General features: G+C 33.1%; 1 protein-coding gene across 8 annotated transcripts in view; it reads right to left on the bottom strand.

The window, feature by feature from the left end:
- Positions 1 to 205: 205 nt before the first annotated feature.
- LOC111515066 (serine incorporator TMS1) overlaps positions 206 to 22,194 on the bottom strand; it is a 275,478-nt gene continuing 253,489 nt past the window's right edge. For 3 of the 8 annotated variants that reach the window (XM_074176759.1, XM_074176792.1, XM_074176763.1), the window contains 4 exons: positions 20,413 to 20,595; positions 19,523 to 19,561; positions 18,045 to 18,210; positions 206 to 991 (listed from right to left, as the gene is read on the bottom strand). In XM_074176759.1, the coding sequence (XP_074032860.1) occupies positions 853 to 991; positions 18,045 to 18,210; positions 19,523 to 19,561; positions 20,413 to 20,595 (527 nt within the window). In that variant the 3' untranslated portion in view covers positions 206 to 852. The remainder of the gene's footprint in view (positions 992 to 18,044; positions 18,211 to 19,522; positions 19,562 to 20,412; positions 20,596 to 22,194) is intronic. The other 5 variants (XM_074176769.1, XM_074176772.1, XM_074176780.1 and 2 more) reach the window with 5 other exon arrangements.

Below are 22,194 nucleotides of genomic sequence, written 5' to 3'. Positions count from 1 at the left end.
TTTGAAACCTTAAGTTTTGGGCTAATAAAAAAATTTTTGTTTAAAATGGTATGTGACAAACCAAATTCTACGCGCGTGAAGCCGCGGGCAAAAAATTCCAGTTGGGAATCAATGATTAGATATTGATTTTAGACTTATCTAGGTGTCAGTGTGAAAGAAATGGTTTAACATTCTTGCTTTGGCTTTTCAGAGAAAAACTCATAAATGATTGTTATCACTTCATTAGTTCATTATAGATACACTTGAAGTAAAAAACCACTACTTATATAAATATATAACTATGACAAAAATCGCTCTATCACATCTCATTTCATACACAGTACTTGTACTGTAGTCATTGATTAAATCATATCACACATATAAAATTCACTTAAAAATTTTTTTTAGATTGGTAGAATAGTACTATTGAAGCAATTGGAATTGAATTCCACTCAATCATAAATTGTATACTTTTAAATCCAATATGATTCTCAAATGATTGATTTTGTATATCAATTAATAATAATGTATTCATCGATTCCAATTTGCGGGTTCTAAAAACAAGTACAGAAGCTATATTCATATTCTACAGTTGAAAAAAATAATAACAAAACTCTTACAAATTATAGCCACTTTATGAAATGGACTTAAGAAAAGATGGTGGATATCAAATTGACAAATTCTCCTACACAAACAACTTTGGACATGAATATACGGAAATTTTTTACTTGTTCTCCATACAAAAAATCATATAAACATTTTATATGTGAAATTATTTCAAAACTCACTAAACTACTTATTCTACTAAGAGAATATCAAATTATTAAACTCCCCCATTAATTGATGGTAAATAAACTTAAATAAAACATTAATTTAATTGAATTCACGATCATGTAGAACAACTGGTGCAATCAGGGTCCAACTGTACAGTGCCAAACACAACCAACTGGAAATAACTTTCACCCACATAGATCCAGCATTGTAGTTGAAGTTTTCCAGGCTTGAACTCGGGCTAGAAAAAAATTAAAAATCTTCATTTTATTTTATATCACGTTATGAAGGTTATAAAGTGTACTATATTAAATAACAAAAAACCCGAATTTCATCATATTTGGCCCATATAATAATAACAGAAATAAACTTTGAATAATGATTAAATAGATTATTTCACTACTAAAATATCAATGTAGAGCTCCAGATCAATTAAATGTACAGCATATACATAATTGAATTATAATACTATTAAAAACAAAAAAAAAAGTATTACGGAGATCAGATTTTCAGTAATAGAGAAAAAGCAGAAACTTTTTCAATTCCGCTTGGAATTTTTTTATTTGATTTAATTTTAATTTCTCTGGAAGATTATCATATATTTTAACTACTAAACGAAATATCAATTTCTCCCAAAATTATGAGCGATATGATTTAACAAGTTTTTTGGCTTGTCTTGTATTATAAACTTGGTATTTAATTGATTGAAATCCAAATTCGAATGTTTGTGATATTTTTCAACAGAATGAATGAAACAACTAATTTTCAATTGAAAAATGGACTGAATATCTAAAAAGATCATGTGGTATATAGAAATTTGACGTAGGTTCAAGATATGGTAATTTTAATATACATTCTTGAGAGGATTCATTATTGATAAATTAGCTATTTCCCAAATTGAAATTAAATATTGTAGATTCGAATACACCAAACAGAAACATATACTTTTGAGATATTTTAACGAAATAAAATTTCTAACCCAAAATAATATTCCTAAAATTGCTTTGATTTTCTTTTTCAACATCACAATATGAGTATTTCAACAGATAATTTCATCAATGTATGATTCTAAAAATTTTGTGAATTGAAGGGGTTATATTTTTAGGAGTGATTAATTTTTGGGAAAGAAAGTTTTTGGCTTTTATCGACTCCATCTTGATACATAACGAATGTTTGGAATACAAACTGAGTAGAGAAAAGTATCTTCTTTATAATTCAGTGTTCATATAAAAGTATTTGTTTCGAAAGAATTTTTATTCTTTTGTGTAACTCAATGATTTTATGGAAGTAGCTGTTTCAGGAGAGCTTTCTTCCAGTTACTTTTTTGCATGATCTACACATCCATGTATAGAGTTACTTATTTTCAAATTGATTACTTCCTTTCTTTCTTTAGAAGATTTCCACATTTTTTTTGTATCAAGATGGAGTAGTAGAAAGCCAAAAACTTTTTTTTCCCAAAAATTTTGTATTTTGACAATATTTAATAATTTTGTTTGTTAAAAGCCAAATTCTCTTTGTTTATAATTTGTACTTAGTTATCAACGTTAAAGAAGACTTTTCATTATTCAAACTCAATGTATGATAATGTTAAAAAAAATGATTAAAATACGTGTTAGGAATCACACGTTAAAAGGTAAGACCTTGTTAGTCCTTAGCTCGCACAAGTTTCCCAACTTCTGAGAGTTGTCGTTCGTATGGGGGCGACAGCTGATTAACGGATAAACAGATTTTAAACAGAGACTATGTTTCCCCAGCTGTCGCACCCCTACGAACGACAAACCTCAAAAGTCGAAACTTGTGCGAGCTAAGGACTAACGAGGTCTTACCTTTTAACGTGTGATTCCTAACACGGGTTGGACGATAGCAAGTAAAAATTGAGTGTTCAGTCTGGGGCTTGAACCATCGACTCACACATCGGTCGATTGACTGAGTGTACAAAGCACCCACGTCGAACCGCCCGGCTATCCAAGAGTTTAGTAATATAATTTCATTAGGCATGTTATTGTGAATTTCTTTGGTATCAATAGAAAAATAAAGTAATGTTGTCATCCGCGTATAACTTAATATTTCCTTTCAACAAAAATTTTGGAACAGAATTTATGTAAATCAAAAATAAAACTGGACCCAAAACATAAACTATAACTAAATAAATAAATAATTTTCAAATCATCTATGAATAATCCCTCGATTACCAATGCTATTAACTTTTTTCAATAAAATATTATGATTAACTGTGTCCAATGCCTTTCGCAAATCGCGAGATAATACACCACATTTCATATTTCTATTTAATTGCTGTTGAATATTAGATATAATATCCATTACTACAGACTCAGTGTCACTTGATCTTGATATGGCGAAAGCCATATTGACCTGAACACAACTCTAAATAATCTATCAATCCATTATTCACGACCTTTTCAGTAATTTTTAAAAGTATAGAAAGAACCTATAATTATTCATATCACTTTTGCTACCAGATTTAAATATAGGAGACACACAAACAATTTTACAGTTTCTAAGGAAGATGTCAGGTTCGAAAGATTTGTTGATTATTTCCTTCATAATTGGGGCCAATTCTCATCTCATATTTAATAGGGTATACTGAAATTTGATCAAATCCAGAGGATTTATTTAAATCAAGTTTTGAAATAATATCTTCAAATTCTTCTTCACTTGTTGGTTTCAAGAAAATTGTCAATTCGAGTGATGTCAGTGCTATCATCTCTTCATAGATTTTTCGAAAATTCATAGATTTTCCACCGATATTTTAAACTATTTTTATGGGACAAAACGTTTTGGATAATTGTATATAAAAATCTGGTGCTCATTCTGATGAAAATACGTTTTTTTCTGAAATAATTCCACTGACAACTTGGCTGACGTTGGGTGACATTCAAGATTTTGGACGATACAAGAAAGTCACATAGGAATTAAAAGACTCCGATCATGATAAATATGTTCGATGGCAAAAGAATAAAGACAATCAGCTGGCAAAGCAGAATGTTCAATATGTGGAAAATTTTTCAAAATACGAGGATTGAAAATCCACATGCGCAAAGTTCATTCTAAATCAATCGATACTATAAGTTCCTATGAAAACTCCAATCCCGATAATGATTTCGAGGAAGAATCTAACCCTGGAAACAAAGAAGTTCCGTTTCATATCCATTTATCTAATTTGAGAAGAAATATACATACTATTAAACGTATTCCGAAGGCTGCAAGGTTACTCTCTGCAATCACCCTCACAAAATCAATTAACGAATGTGTATCCAGGAATTCTTTCACTGCTTGGAAAAATTTGCTCATGTTTGCTTATAAAAGTTTCAGTATTCAGAGAACTAAAGATAATCAAAAAATTTCAATAACAAAAATAGTGAAGAAAAATTTGAATAATTTCAATAACAACTAATTGTTGTGTCAAAATTTCTGATAAACATACAAATTATGATGACATCCTCCAAAAACAAGTATTCTCGAAAGTCTCTGACAGTGATATAACAGCAGCTGTTAGATTTATCTGTGGTCCTGCTGAATTTGATGCTGCAAAATTGGAAGAATTACGAAGTAAACATCCTGCTTCTAAAAGTTTATACAATTCTGGACAGTATACAACTTCTCATACTCCTCTGGAAGTTACAAGCGTAGATGTTCTCAGAGCAGTGAGATCTTTTCGCACCAGTTCTTGATTCATTGCGACCGTCCCATATTCAAGATATGTTAAGCTATAATTCCGATAGTTGTGGCGAACAACTTTTGAATTCTTCAACGAACCTTTGCAATATGCTTGTTTCTGGAAAGGTCAATCAAGACAGACGTCCTATTTTATATGGTACTTCTTTATGTCCGTTAAAGAAAAAGACTGGCGGTCTACGTCCTATAGTTGTTGGAAATTTGTATCTGCGTTTAGTAGCGAAACTTGCTTGTTTTAATCTACGAGAATGTCTTGGAAATCTATTTCGTCCCCAACAATTTGGATTTGGAACAAATGGTGGTTGCGAATCAGTAGTCCATGCTGCACGATGTTATATTAATCAAAACCCTAACCCAGTTGAAAAAGTTATTCTGAAACTTGATTTTAAGAATGCGTTCAATACTATAGACAGGAATTTCATGTTACATTCGGTGGCTAACGCCATACCAAAAATATACCCTTTCATTGAACAATGTTACAGTGAACCTTCTTTCTTAATATTTGGTAACGAAATTATAATGTCCGAACAAGGAGTACAGCAGGGAGATCCACTTGGACCACTATTGTTCTGTCTTTCTATCAATCATATTATAACTAAAATATCCACTGAATTCAATGGCTGGTATCTGGATGATGGTTCAATTGGTGACAAAGCAAATGTGGCATTAGAAAATTTTCATTACACAATGAGTCATTCGATCAATTTAACCTAATAGCTCCTGGTAAACGAGTGATTGAAAAACCCAATTGATTTCTTCTTGGTGCCCCATTATCTGATGATGCCTTAAAATTTCATTTGGAAGAAAAATTACAATCACTTTGTGTCATGTCAGGACGTTTATCTATTTTACCAACACATGTCGCATTCCATTTATTGAAGAACTCATTAGCCATTCCAAAATTATCGTATATTTTGAGGTGCAGCCCTTCTTGGCATGACGAACAGGAATTACATTAATTAAGAAGGATGCTGGAATTCATCATTAATAACTGTATCGAAGACGAAACTTGGTACAGGTATCACTTCCAGTTTCTAGAGGAGGATTAGGAATTCGTTCAGCCACTTCGCGCGCTTTGCCATAATTTCTGTCCTCATTTTGCAGTGTTTCTGATCTGATGGAGATCATCTTACAATATCCAAAGCCAATATCTGATTGTGTTTTTGATCAATGAATTTTTTTTTGGGAATCTAGAACTGGCCAAATAATGAAAATTGAAGACATGAAAAACTAGAGGGCATTACTAGATCAAGCAACTAGTATTTTACTGAAGACAGCTTCTGACACTTTAAGAAATAAGGCTCGTCTTCTCGCAGTAACTGTGAAAGAATCTGGTTGTTGGTTAAATGCTGTTTCTATAGCATCACTTGGGACTCTATTGGATGCCGACTCTTTCAGACTTGCCATCGGATTTCCACTTGGTACACCACTGTGTGTTCAACACTTTTGTAAATGTGGTGCATTTGTGGATGAATCAGGTACTCACGGGTTAAGCTGCCTTTTAGTGCTGGTCGTTTATCTCGCCATTATGCAATTAATGATCTAATCAAAAGCAAACATTCCTGCGATTTTAAAACTCATAGGCACAAGTCGAGACGACGGAAAACGGCCGGATGGTATGACACTTGTTCCATGGAAAATGGTAAATCTGTTGTTTGGGAGTTTACTTATGTAGATACATTAGCAACTTGCCATCTTCCTGTTAGTTCTGTGAAAGCCGGTGCTGCTGCCTCTTTAGGAGAAAGTTCCAAACTACGGAAATATCAGTATTTGGGATATAATTATATCTTTCGCCCAATAGCTGTTGAAACGTTTGGTGTTTTTGGCTCTGAAGCCTTATCTTTCGTCAATGAAATTGTAAAAAAGGTAACCGATGAAACCCACGAATCAAGAGCCACATCTTTTCTCATTCAGAAAATTAGTATAGCCATCCAAATAGGAAAAGCAGCTTCGTTTTTCGGTACTCTTTCTGATTCCAAAAAACTTGATGAAATTTACATATTTCCTGAAAACCAATTTTATAAAGAAAAGAGAGGTAATAACAAACCACTTTATGGAATTAAAATAAAGGCAAATGGAAAAAAACTTTCTCTCAGCAAAATTCTCAAATGGGTTTTGAAGATAATTCGGATTGTTCAGTGATAAATTCTTCAGTCAAAAAACCTTTGGGTTAAACGGTTTAAAAAAAATTGGTAACACCTGTTTCATGAACAGCGTAATTCAATGTTTATCAAATACGAGATAGTTATTGGAATATTTGGAAAAGGATGAATTCATGAAAGATATCAATACTAGTATTTCTAGTATAAAGAGTACTTTAATTAAAGCGTTTGCAGAAGACATTAAGGAGTTGTGGTCCGAAGATTAATTTGATAAAGTATTAAATACAGCCTCCTTAAAAAATCAGCTTCAAAGTTTTGCTCCTCGATTCATGGGTGATTCCCATCAAGACGTCTAGGAGTTTCTTCGTTATCTTTCAGAAGGTTTACATGAAGACGTTAACATAATTGATGAAAAACCTAAACCAATTCTAACGGAGATTGACGAAAAATTGAGCGAAAGCAGAAATGCACAAGAGTCATGGCTCACATATTTGAGTATGCATAACTCTAAGATTATAGATAATTTCGTTGGTCAATTGGAATCCACGATGAAATGCCCACACTGTGGACACTCATCAGTAACATTTGATCCTTTCTGGAATTTGTCTCTCTCCATACCACAAAGAACCGACCAATTGAGTTGGTGGCAATGCTTGGATTCGTTTACAAGAGAAGAAACTTTGGATGGAAATGAAAAATCGACGTGTTCGAAATGTATGTATGGATGTAAAGGATGGAACAAAATCGTACCTTTAAGATATCCGAGGGAAAAGTTTCTTTGTGCAATTATTATTTATTTTTTGTTAATTTCTTACATGTACTAATCACAGAATTAAATTGACAGATATTTATATAGGAAACATTAAATTCGGGAAATTCAGTAAAGACTGGAGGGATATTAGCAGACAATTTTTCTGCAATACAGGTGAAATGATCACAAAATAGTTCGGATATCTGGTCAGGTTCTTCTGTCTTCTCACCATCTTCAATGATGACTGCTTTTACTATTAGATTCATTGTTTTTATTGTATAAATGTCTGTTAACGGATCTATCTGCATACTGATTTGGGAGTTGGATTTTCAAATTCCTTTTTTGTAAAATTTTGTTTTTGCATCTTTAACAGTTTTTTAACTAACTTGTTGTAGTAGAAATACATTTCAATGAAATACTCGTTTTGTGGACTCTTTCTCTTTTTATAGTGAAACATATCTCTTGTTTTTATCATTTCACTTATTTCTTCTGTGAACCATGATTTTGAATCTTGAAAATTTGTAATCTTTTTCGAAAATGAACATTTTTTGAATATTTCCAGATGGTTGTCATGAAATCTATCAACACAATCTACAGTGTAATAGATATTTTTGAAAAAATGATTCATTTCTATTTCAAGTTTCTGCAAATAAAATCTATGTACAATTTCAATTCTATACATCATTTTCTTGCGATGCATAGGACTTGTTTCAATAATTTGTAGATGGTGGTCACTTATATCCGAATTAATTATTGAAATACTGATACTCTGGTCAGAATTTGTTAAGACGTAATCCAGGAGTGTTTTTGTTTTATCAGTTTCTCGAGTTGGAATCGTACTGTTACATATAATGAAATCATTTACACAACATAATTCACTAAGTTTCTCGGCTGCAGAATTTTTCTAGATTATCAATGTTGAAATAACCAAATACATAAATATTGTTCTCATTGAAATTTGGAAATTCAAAATCCATAACAGTAAGAAAGTCATAGATTTTAGTTTTTCAAATAGTAATTTCAGGTGATTTCAGTTTTTTAGCTACAAGTTCGATGTTTTTATGAGGTCATACTCTACATGATTCCTAATAAAAATTCCAACTCCACCTGCACATTGCTTTCGACATGAAAACTCTGCAGAAAAATCTGGGAAGTTGTAGTATCTCTTTTCTTTTTCTTTGATCCAAGTTTCAGTTATAATAACGATATCTACTTTTATATCAGCTATGATTATTTCTAAATCTTGTATTTTGTTTTTCATGGATCGAGCGTAGAGGACTAACATTGTTAAGTTCTTATTTGAATTACATATGTGATCAAAAAGTGAGTTATATTTGTAAACTTTTGTGTTGTGATCCATAAATTCAAATTTGAAAATTTATTCAATATATATTGAGTTTATCAAAATATTTATATGATTCACATATATGTCAGTCATCATATGGCTGAATAAATATTTTTTTGTATGTTTCTTTAGGTATGTGGTAGTTACAGCACTTTTTTCTACTGTTAATTTGGTTACGGTGTTCTAAGAGGTGATTTTCAGCATAAAAGGGATACCTTGTGCTATTTCTACAATGTTTTGAAGAATGATTGAACTCGAAACATTTTTCGCACTGAGTTATACGATTGTTTTCGTATACTCTACATGACTGCCAACGAAAAAATATTTCATTTCCTCTATTGAGATTTTTCCTGAATAAAGATCCATTAACTGTTGCAAATATGTATAAATATGTATTTTCTGTTTCTATTTTCTTAACATATTCAATTTTGAAATAATTATCTGTAATTTGATTTTCCAGATCTGATATTGTACTCAATACCACACTGAGACTATCTTCACTGACGGGTTTCCTGATGAAGCTGTTAAATATACATTTGCAGTCTTCATACATCCTAATTACGATTCCCTTTAATGAGTTGATTTTCTTTTCTTGAGTCGGCGAAATTTTGACATAGCTAATATGAAAATATTCTTTACATTTTCCGTCACACTTGATGAAATGTTCATTTTTAATTTGACTGCACTTGGTACAAGAACTTGCACAATTTGGTGGTCCAGAAGTTTTTATATCTTGAGTAGATGGAGGTGTATAGTTTTGCTTTGAAATTTTGAATCTTTCATCTGGATATTTAGGAGGATTATATGGATGACTTTCTTTGTCGGAATTCTCACTATTCCAATCCTTTGAAGTTGTCTGCGATAGTTGCTTTTTGTTATAATTCACACGAATCATTGAACGATATTCTGAAAAATTTTGACTGGGCTATATTCTACAAAATTTTTGTTAATTATGTCACTGTTATTGTCGAATTGCACTTGAATAAACATTCATTGCACTGATTTACGTATTTCTTTGGAGATGTGCTCTAGTCTGTTGTAATAATATCCTCTCAAACGATGTATTTGAAAATTCTAGTTTTCCACTTGAATTACTACTTTTTTAATGTAACTGGCACTGAATATCTGAATAACTGCTTATTCATGAAATAATTCTGGAATAACAGAGAAAGAAATATATATAAAATATTAATTGCATTAAAATTTATAAGGTTTGAAATAGATGAACATTTCTATATAGCAGACCACTATTATAACCTTCAAGCATTCATTGTTCACTGTGGCTCTGGCGTTGAATCTGGTCATTATTACACATTGGTCAAAGACGAAATGGACTGGTTTAAATTTAATGATAGTCGTGTCACTACATATTCTGACAATATCTTGAATTTATTGGAGCCTCTGAAGACACCCTACATTTTATTCTATGAAAAGGAGGACATTGGCAGATCAAGATCTTCAGATAATGTGGTGCTGCAAGTTTTTTAGGGTTTTCCTGCAGCTGAAAAAGCAAATGCGTCACTGGAATTAATCAAGTCGCCCCAGAGAACCAATTAATTTTTTGGGAAAGAAAGTTTTTGGCTTTCTACTACTCCATCTGATACAAAAAAATGGATGAGAGAATCTTCCAAAGAAAGGAAGGATTATTCAATTTGAAAATAAGTAACTCTATACATGGATGTGTAGATCATGCAAAGAAGTAACTTTCAGACACAAACTGAAAGAAAGTCCTCCTGAAACAGCTACTTTCATATAAACATTGAATTACACGAAAGAAAAAAATTCTTTCGAAACAAATACTTCTATATGAACACTGAATTATACAGAAGATACTTTTCTCTATTCAGTTTGTATATCAAACATTCGTGGAGGAATAAGAATCAGATATCATTCACATGAGTTCTACTTTGAATGAATGGTAATAAATTGTACTCACATGGAACACTGTCACCCTAACTGGTATACACGTGTTTCGCCTTAAGACACTTGCCCTAAGGCTCTTCAGTACCAAATTGGATAACATTATAGAAAATACACACACTTCATTCATGAATTACGATTTTGAATGTCACGGAATAAGCTTGACCTGCTTATGTCATCGATGACATCGTAATGACATTCATTCACCTATTTGATTTAATCCCAGCCATGAGGAATCTTATTTGATTTGAAAGGGTTATATTTTTAGGAGTGATTAATTTTTTGGGAAAGAAAGTTTTTGGCTTTCTACTACTCCATCTGATACAATGTATAGAGTTACTTATTTTCAAATTGAATAATCCTTCCTTTCTTTGGAAGATTCTCTCATCCATTTTTTTGTATCAGATGGAGTAGTAGAAAGCCAAAAACTTTCTTTCCCAAAAAATTAATCACTCCTAAAAATATAACCCTTTCAAATCAAATAAGATTCCTCATGGCTGGGATTAAATCAAATAGGTGAATGAATGTCATTACGATGTCATCGATGACATAAGCAGGTCAAGCTTATTCCGTGACATTCAAAATCGTAATTCATGAATGAAGTGTGTGTATTTTCTATAATGTTATCCAATTTGGTACTGAAGAGCCTTAGGGCAAGTGTCTTAAGGCGAAACACGTGTATACCAGTTAGGGTGACAGTGTTCCATGTGAGTACAATTTATTACCATTCATTCAAAGTAGAACTCATGTGAATGATATCTGATTCTTATTCCTCCACGAATGTTTGATATACAAACTGAATAGAGAAAAGTATCTTCTGTATAATTCAGTGTTCATATAGAAGTATTTGTTTCGAAAGAATTTTTTTTCTTTCGTGTAATTCAATGTTTATATGAAAGTAGCTGTTTCAGGAGGACTTTCTTTCAGTTTGTGTCTGAAAGTTACTTCTTTGCATGATCTACACATCCATGTATAGAGTTACTTATTTTCAAATTGAATAATCCTTCCTTTCTTTGGAAGATTCTCTCATCCATTTTTTTGTATCAGATGGAGTAGTAGAAAGCCAAAAACTTTCTTTCCCAAAAAATTAATCACTCCTAAAAATATAACCCTTTCAAATCAAATAAGATTCCTCATGGCTGGGATTAAATCAAATAGGTGAATGAATGTCATTACGATGTCATCGATGACATAAGCAGGTCAAGCTTATTCCGTGACATTCAAAATCGTAATTCATGAATGAAGTGTGTGTATTTTCTATAATGTTATCCAATTTGGTACTGAAGAGCCTTAGGGCAAGTGTCTTAAGGCGAAACACGTGTATACCAGTTAGGGTGACAGTGTTCCATGTGAGTACAATTTATTACCATTCATTCAAAGTAGAACTCATGTGAATGATATCTGATTCTTATTCCTCCACGAATGTTTGATATACAAACTGAATAGAGAAAAGTATCTTCTGTATAATTCAGTGTTCATATAGAAGTATTTGTTTCGAAAGAATTTTTTTCTTTCGTGTAATTCAATGTTTATATGAAAGTAGCTGTTTCAGGAGGACTTTCTTTCAGTTTGTGTCTGAAAGTTACTTCTTTGCATGATCTACACATCCATGTATAGAGTTACTTATTTTCAAATTGAATAATCCTTCCTTTCTTTGGAAGATTCTCTCATCCATTTTTTTGTATCAGATGGAGTAGTAGAAAGCCAAAAACTTTCTTTCCCAAAAAATTAATCACTCCTAAAAATATAACCCTTTCAAATCAAATAAGATTCCTCATGGCTGGGATTAAATCAAATAGGTGAATGAATGTCATTACGATGTCATCGATGACATAAGCAGGTCAAGCTTATTCCGTGACATTCAAAATCGTAATTCATGAATGAAGTGTGTGTATTTTCTATAATGTTATCCAATTTGGTACTGAAGAGCCTTAGGGCAAGTGTCTTAAGGCGAAACACGTGTATACCAGTTAGGGTGACAGTGTTCCATGTGAGTACAATTTATTACCATTCATTCAAAGTAGAACTCATGTGAATGATATCTGATTCTTATTCCTCCACGAATGTTTGATATACAAACTGAATAGAGAAAAGTATCTTCTGTATAATTCAGTGTTCATATAGAAGTATTTGTTTCGAAAGAATTTTTTTCTTTCGTGTAATTCAATGTTTATATGAAAGTAGCTGTTTCAGGAGGACTTTCTTTCAGTTTGTGTCTGAAAGTTACTTCTTTGCATGATCTACACATCCATGTATAGAGTTACTTATTTTCAAATTGAATAATCCTTCCTTTCTTTGGAAGATTCTCTCATCCATTTTTTTGTATCAGATGGAGTAGTAGAAAGCCAAAAACTTTCTTTCCCAAAAAATTAATCACTCCTAAAAATATAACCCTTTCAAATCAATTAATTTTTGTTGTTGCCGTTTCAAAATAACTGAAGATGCGTTTAAAAATGGATTCATGTGACTGCACATTTGAGATAAAAGTAAATTCCGATTTTATGGTACTCTTCCAAAAAAATAAAATAATTCAAGATTACCTTTTATCACCAGTTAAAAATGTTTCACTGTTCGAGCACTGAAAATCTTAAAAAAATTACAAAATTATTCAATTTCATTTATTCAAAGCTCTCCCAAAAATTTTGGTTGAGAGAGCTCGGGCAAGTTTGTAAATAGTAAATGGTTGGTGATACAGCTTTCGAGTCAAATTATGCAAATTTATCAAATTTTTGATTTGAAGTTATATGTTTTGTGTCAGTTATCAACCACAGGCATATTGCACGTATTTTCTCAAACAAATGAAATTGAAAAAGTGATCTTCTTTTTTTCAAGCTCAATTTAAATTGAAAGTGGTGAATTTTTAGATGTTAATTTTTGGAAAAGAAAGGTGTTGGTTTTCTACTTTTCCATCTTTATGAAAAAAATGTGAGAATCTCACAAAGAAAGGAAGCAAGCAATCAATTTTTAAATGAACTCTTCATGAAGATGTTTAGATCATGCTTTTTCTTCCAGTTTGTGTCTGAATTTTATTTGTTACTTGTTTCACTATACAATAGCACCTTCGGGCATCACAATACTAGTATTGTGTCACAGTTTTGTAAACTTTCAAGTGGATATCTCACATTAAAGTGTGTTTTTTAATACATAAGACTCCAGATTTCTCAAGGAATTCAACTGAAAAGTTTGTGTGAATATGTATATTAAAAATTTTAAACGATCAATTCAATCCATTGAAAAACTTTTTCATCTCCAGAACAAAAACGCCGTTTCTCGACGCGCGTTTCGACAACAAAGTTGGCATCATCAGGAGACGATGCTGACTAAATGAGCCTTATTCATCTCTGAAGAAGCTAACTTGGTTAGTAAAACGTGCGTCGAGAGGTAGTTATGCTGGTCTGGTGAGGAAAAACAGTCTTAAATACATTCATTACACGCCAGGGGTTCCAAATTCCTCTTATCAAATCAATTCTATAGGTAAATTACATTTTTTGTTATTGACATTTTCTGATAAATTTCTCTATAGTAATTTTTCTTCTCCTTTGCACCATGTGTACCAGCAATTCAAGATCTAGATGTAAATCTTTAGCAAGACGATGTTATACAGATTACATTCAACTCACTGTAATAATGTTAAATTTGGAAATTTGTAAGCAGCAAAAGGTAAAATAACACTATACCTAATACAATGACTTTTGGTAATCGTACTGCTACCAATGGGATCGATATTGCCAACCTTTTTGCTAATCAATTTTCTTCAGTTTATACAAGTCAATCTTTACATACTTATGATACCAATATTACATCCATGGTTAATGTGTTCAATTATCACATTGAAATCTCTAAAATTTACGAAAAACTGTCCGAACCTAATATCAACAAAGGCACCGGTCCTGATGGAATTCCTCCAACTTTTTTCAAATCATTTAGCTTCATTTTAGCTCGACTACTTTTCTATATATTTAATAATTCCCTATCATCTGGCAAATTCCCGGACTATTGGAAAACCTCATATGTTACTCCAATATATAAATCAGGACGAAAGTCCAACGTATGTAATTATCGTCCATTTCTATTCGTAGCGCAATCCCTAAAGCTTTTGAGAGCATCATCTTTGATTACCTTACTCATGACTGCTCCCCAATTATAGGAATCCAACAATTCGGATTTACATCTAACAAGCCAGCTGAACTGGGTCTGATTACCTACGTAGATTTTTTGTCTGATGCTCTGTTTGAAGGTTTGCAAGTTGACTCTATGTACACTGATTTCTCCAAAGCTTTTGACAAAGTTAATCATGAGCTTTGGATCGATAAACTCTGTTTATATGGTGTTGATGGGCAAATATAGCAGTGGCTCACGAGCTATTTTACGGAAAGAACGCAAATTGTTACTATTCTCATACCATTGCAGTTACATCGGGTGTTCCACAAGGTTAACATTTGGGACCACTGTTGTTTAACCTTTTTATCAATGATCTAATCAGCTGTTTCCATGAAGCTTTGCTATCTGGCGACGATTAAAAATGTTTCGAAATAATTAAAAGTGAAGCTGATACATTGTGTCTACAAAACGATATAGATTGCCTATCTAACTGGAGTTCGCAAAATGGTATGTGTTTGAATGAGTCCAAATGCCAAATTCTTTGCTTTCATCGAACACATCACCCAATAACTTTCGAATATAGTATATAATCGGACCTTACATTCTGCTATTGAAACCAAAGACCTAGGTGTGATCCTAGACTCTACACTTAGCTATAAATCGCACATTTTCGCTCTAATTAAAAAATCTATGAAGATGTGATTTTACCAGCATCACTGCTATTATCTCTTTACTTTTCCTTAGTTAGATCTCATCTCGATTATTGTTGCACAGTTCGGTCCCCTCATTACGTTACACAAAAAGTGAAACTCGAAGTCTTACAGCAGTTTCCTGCGATATATTGTCTTCAAGATATGTGTATACTATGACTATACTGCAATGGAATGCATTCTTCTATTCAAAATTATCAACGGACTGAGTATCAGCCCCGAGTTTATCACCAAAATATCTTGACATGTCCCCAGTCGTTCAACTAGACTGGTGCAAATGTTTTACGATTCTTTTCACAGATTTAATTATTCATATAACAGCTTTATTCCTAGAACTTTTTGATTGGCTAACTCTTTAAATAACATTCAAATCTTAAATATACCAGTTTCTCAATTTAAAAACCATATTCTTCACCTAGCCATTTAATACTCTGCTTATGATGTTGTATTGTGTATAGTGTTACTTGTCTGTAAGAGTTATATTAGTTCATATTGTTATACATTTTAATTTTTCTTAAATAATCTACATATTGTCTTACTTTGAAATTGTATGATTCTTTAATTTACTTTCCTAATCCACTGTACCTATTGCATCTAGAACTACATACCACTGTATTACTTATACAGTGTGGTCCAACGAAAACTTAACACCTCGATTTTCCGGCGTTAACATGAAAATGTGGAAAATCGCTCGAACCCGTCAATTGCTGATTCGAGGGGGAACAACTTTTCCGCTGTTTTCATCCCCGTGACTTCAACCCCCTAACGGGGGTGAGCACAACCCCTTGATTTTGAATAGGGATGAGGGGTGTTGAGATACCTCATTTTGAAGATCTTATCGTGTACTATCTGCCCGTAAAATTTCACTTCAAAATATCCATCGATAATGAAATAACAGCGAAAATAGTGAAAGAGGCAATATGGAATTTATCTCGAGAATATTATTCGTATCCGACGCATTTCAAAGGTATTGAGTGGTTAATTTTTTGTCCAAAAAAGTAGACGGACCTTGTTTTTGTACCTTAGTCTATCGTGAATTGTTAAGAACGGTACAAGTGTGTACAAGCGATTGTAAATTTGTAGTGGAATTAAAATGGTGTATTCCGTAGAAGAAAGGGTGGAAATGATAAAATTATTTTTCCGAAATAACGACTCTGCGCGCACAACAGCGGCTTTATTTAACGAACGACATCCTGGAAAAAATGTATCCGCTGCTTACGTTGTGCAACTGGTTGCCAAATTTGACGCTACTGGGTCAGTTGGAAACAAAAAGAGGGTGCATGAAAGAGACGAAGCGAGGGACGTGGCTGTCTTAGGTCATATAGCAATGGATCCGACCGTTAGTACTAGGAAATTGTCCGAGGTATCTGGTGTTTCACGCACAACAATCATGAGAATCCTGAAACAACATAAATTCCATCCGTATAAGATACGATTGGTTCAGGAACTGAATGAGGATGATCCCGATCGCCGACTCCAGTTCTGTGAAGTGATCAGTGAAATAATTAACTGCAATCAAAACTACATGTTCGATATCTGTTTTTCGGACGAGTGTTCATTTTACCTTAACGGCATTGTAAACCGGCATAACTGTCGGTATTGGTCAGATGAAAATCCACGATTATTTCGTGAGGTGTATACACAGCGCCCCCAAAAATTAAATGTTTGGGCGGGTATTTATGGAAATCACATAATCGGCCCTTTTTTTCTACCCGGTAATCTCACAGGCCAACTTTATCTCGATCTATTGGAGAACGCTATTTATCCAGCCCTCGTGCAAGTATTGGAGAATGCAGAAGACCATCAAACGATCATTTTCCAACAAGATGGCGCACCACCTCACTTTGTTCAACCGGTGCGTCAGTTTTTAGATGACAATTTTCCTCACGCCTGGATTGGAAGAAGGGGACATATTGAGTGGCCACCCAGATCACCGGATCTGGCTCCACTGGACTTTTTTCTATGGGGTCACCTGAAATCCAAGATTTACGCTACCCAGCCTGAGTCACTGGATGATTTGCGAACTCGGATCATTAATGAATGCCGTCAAATTACACCAGACATCTTGAGTAATGTACGTGAACGTTTTCAGCAAAACTTATATTACTGCATGGAAGTGGATGGTGCCCATTTCGAACATTTAATAAAGTAATCACAAAAGTACGTACTCTTCCACTCTTTTACCTGTCATGTCGTTATCGATGGATATTTTGGAGCGAAATTTTACGGTCAGATAGTACACGATAAGATCTTCAAAATGAGGTATCTCAACACCCCTCATCCCTATTCAAAATCAAGGGGTTGTGCTCACCCCCGTTAGGGGGTTGAAGTCACGGGGATGAAAACAGTGGAACAGTTGTTCCCCCTCGAATCAGAAATTGACGGGTTCGAGCGATTTTCCACATTTTCATGTTAACGCCGGAAACTCGAGGTGTTAAGTTTTCGTTGGACCACACTGTATCTGAATTGGGCTTGCCCGTGTATATACATAAATAAATCTGAAAGTGTATTCAACCAAAAAAATACCACAATTGGTTTTGATCAAAACTGTTTTCAGTACATATGTATTTTATAATGAAAATGAGGTATTTTTTGAAGTAATTCAATAAACCCCAGTGGATATTGAGAGAAAGCATCTGTTACAATACAATGAAATCAACTATACTCACTTGTACCAATTGGTGAGGGTCATCATAACATAAAGTGTTGCTAGTGCAAACATTACGTGAAAGAAACTCCAACTATAAGCTACTGACTCATCTTCATTATCCCAAACCTTCTTTCCATCTCCACTTTCTCCACCATCATTACCTGCGATAGGAGCATAGGGTTCTTCTTATTACACAAGAGGCGAAAAAAAAAAGATGAAAATGAATAAAAAAAAAACAAAAAAAAAAACCCAGGGCATTATGGTGAAACTATAAAAACGGTGAAATAGAACTTTTCAATTTCATCAGCTCGGACTTCCATTGTCTAATATAATATAAATTGATTTGAAATTCCTGAAAAAATATTAAAAAAGATTAACCGAAAATAACAATTGTATTGAACAAAAAACCTGAAATAACAAAGAAATAACATAAAACCAAACAACAACCAAAAAAATAAAAATAAAAAATTGAAATATCAATGAAAGCTGAAAATAAAAAATTATTATTAACAAAAAAATTTTGATTCCAAACCAAGTAATGTCACTACGATTCGATTGTTAGTATCCACAATCGTCTTCGGGTCATAACTGGACTTATTCCTCCAAGATCCCACTATTTATAGGCCATTCGAGTGCTTTCACCTATCCATCACCATTTAGTCAAGCTAGCGTAGAGATACGTAACATATGGAAACCTCTAATCAAGCGAAAAACGACCAACTCCCGCAAAACGGTCATCTCCCGCTGAAACCAATGAAGCGGAGAGAGGGAAGAGGGGATAGGTGAAAGCACTCGAATGGCCTATAAATAGTCGGATCTCGAAGGGATAAGCCCAGTTATCACCCGAAGACGATTGTGGATACTAACAATCGAAATGTCGTGACATTACTTGGTTTGGAATCTTTTAATTTTTCATTTTCTGTTAATAATAATTTTTTATTAGCAGCTTTTATGGATATTTCAATTTTTTATTTTTTTGGTTGTTTGGTTTTATGTCATTTCTTTGTAATTTCAGTTTTTTTGTTCAATAAAATTGTTATTTTCGGTTAAACTTTTTAATATTTTTTCAGGAATTTCAAATCAATCCATATTATATTAGACAATGGAAGTCCGAACTGATGAAATACACAACGAAACATTGTCAACCATTCAAATAGAATTTTTCAAAGTACAATAATTTGTTGTCCCAAAATATATATATTTTCTTCTATTGATTGATATTTTAAAACCGTGAATATTCATTTAGACTGATCAATTAGAACGAAATGAAATAATTGACTGAATTATATGAATGAGTTCTCAAAGTCGTATTCACCTACCTGGTATCTCCAAAGCAAGAAAAGATTTCATCAAATGAATAACGTACAAGTTATGTTAGAAAATTATTATTAAATTATCCATTATTTGAGTTTTCAAAAACATGTAAAAGGTTGATATTATATCAGGGACAATTAATTCATTGTACAAATAGTAATCTACTTAACTATGGAGTCCTACCTTCATTCTCGACCAAAGAGTCGGATCCGTAGCCTCTTACTGAACAGAAAAAATAGTTAATTAAATTGAACATATATCACTGAACATCTGAACAACAAACAAACCAAAACTTCAATACTTTCACTACATAATGCCATGGTTCATGTAATCAGCTAATAGTTATTAATACATGCACTGAAAAAGCAGGTTTAATGTTTTCCTCTGAAATACTTCCATTAGAAAGAAAAAGAAGACTTGTTTATTTTACAGTTCAGTTAGGTCAGACAACATTTCAACATTACAAAAATTTCCTGTGAAATCTATTGGATCGAAAAGCCTTGCGAAATATGAGAGAACATTTATTTTCGTGTTCGAAAGGAACACCATAAATTTTGAAGTTATATGAGGAGGGTTTCCATGATATTCCTAGAACTTTATTCAAGTATTCATCCACATGAATATCTACTTCCTTGTCTGAGAGACTGTCTGAAAACTTTTGAGAGTGAGATTCCTGAACTATAGAGGAATTGTCATCGACATTAGACACCCAAAGAGAGTGTGTGTTCGGCGAGTCTTGGCCTACACCTGCCAATAAAATATGTCTCCTAGTGACCTGTCCACCTTCCTGGAAAGGAAAGGATGGACGATGACCTAGAAGGACAACTCCTCGGGAGGATGTACATGTGGCCTGAGTGCTGTTGGTCTACACTCACCCTTCCTACGGAGAGGCCGCTAGAATTTCCGACCGAAAAGATCGTTCAGCTTGAAAAAAATAAGCCCAACTCTGTATTCTATATAGAAGACTGAAATTTCATCTCCCATTATATAAACATTTGTACATCAATCAAGAAAAAAATCATGATGTGAATAGCCTATACAGCATACATTGAATTTTTAAACAAATATCTTACCTGCTCCATTATCTTTGGTCAGCATATTTTCAGACATTGTTATTTTGGATGATTTACTAGCAGATCGCAGAGATGAATATAAAACACAGCACATCCAGATTACCAAGCCAATGATATCATAAGAAGTGTTATCTCCAGAAGACTTTTTTCCAAATATACCCCATAGACCAGGATTGCATTCTTCTGTAAAATTTGGGTTGATCAAGATAATATAGCAACATGTTATGGGGACTACACAGTTCAAAATGGATAAAAATTTGAACCTAATGATGGTTCTATATTAATGAATTAATAGTGTCATCGGAAGATTTTTTAAATATGTTCAACAAACGAATTCCTAGATTTCTTAGTAACCTATAACCTTTCCTTACATAACTTTACATAAAAGTGACCTTACAGACAAATTAATATACATTAAATTTCAAACCAGTAGGTTGCATATCAGGGATTCAGTACCGTGATGTAACAGAAACTGTTTATCTTATCTTGCCTGAAAGAACCATGGATCATCATGTAAATACATTTGGAACTGTATGTATTCCATAGTTATTCATCTATGCAATATATATATATATATATATATATATATATATATATATATATAAACAATTTGTGGACACAACACTCAAAAAAGGGGGGCAAACCGCGGACACGTGTTTCTGGCTATTGGCCTCATCAGCGCGGTGCAGCCAAGTGTAAAGATGGGAAACACTTGTTTGCCGAAATCAGGAAACAACACAAACGCACGGAGTCAACTTTACACTTGGCTGCACCGCGCTGATGAAGCCAATAGCCAGAAACACGTGTCCGCGGTTTGCCCTCCTTTTTTGAGTGTTGTGTCCACGAATTGTTTAATTTTTGATTTATATCATGCACACTCGATAAAATCTCTATTTGTATATATCCTGGACCCGGATGTCACGCAGGTAGCTATAGCTGCCTCCGTGGTCATGTTAGATGTAGCCTGGGAATTCTAGGTCTACTAACTGGAACCACAAATGTGCGGTTGGCTCCTGTTGTTGACTCCGTGCGTTTGTGTTGTTTCCTGATTTCGGCAAACAAGTGTTTCCCATCTTTACACTTGGCTGCACCGCGCTGATGAGGCCAATAGCCAGAAACACGTGTCCGCGGTTTGCCCCCCTTTTTTGAGTGTTGTGTCCACAAATTGTTTAATTTTTGATTTATATCATGCACACTCGATAAAATGTATATATATATATATATATATATATATATATATATATATATATATATATATATATATATATATATATATATACGTGATTTCCTTAACCTGTCAAAATTGACACTTAAATAAAGAAACATCGAAAAATGACATTATTCTTCAAAATATCCAAAAATATCAAAGGATAAAAACATTTTCTTTTGTAATTTTATACCCACACATCAAGTTTCAAACCCATAATAAGTATTTTATATTTTCACTATTTTTCCGCACTTCTGCTTTTTCTACTTATCAAAATTTAAGCACACCTGTACTAAATCATTTATTTTAACTAAACTCGTCACCGAATTTCTTTTTTTGTAATATAATATTTTAAGAGCCTCTTTGATGTTAAAATCAAATTTTGAAAAATAAAAGTTGTCAAACTTGATGCAAAGTTCATCTAGTTTCAACGGGGCTTTCAAAACTATACAGTACTTGAGTTTTTTAATGAGCAAATGGCCTCACAATATGAATTAGAACAAAACGGAACATTAGGAAACATCATTTCGTGATTCTTGAAGCCCATTCAATAAAAGAAAAAAACTCATAGTATT

The sequence above is a fragment of the Leptinotarsa decemlineata genome, unplaced genomic scaffold, assembly GCF_025532065.1.
Source record: "Leptinotarsa decemlineata unplaced genomic scaffold, Ldec_3_MD MMD2_P_RNA_scaffold_14, whole genome shotgun sequence".
In the NCBI taxonomy this organism is placed as follows: Eukaryota; Metazoa; Arthropoda; class Insecta; order Coleoptera; family Chrysomelidae; genus Leptinotarsa; species Leptinotarsa decemlineata.
Note: the sequence above shows the minus strand (reverse complement) of the source record. Positions and strands in the feature narration are given on the sequence as shown.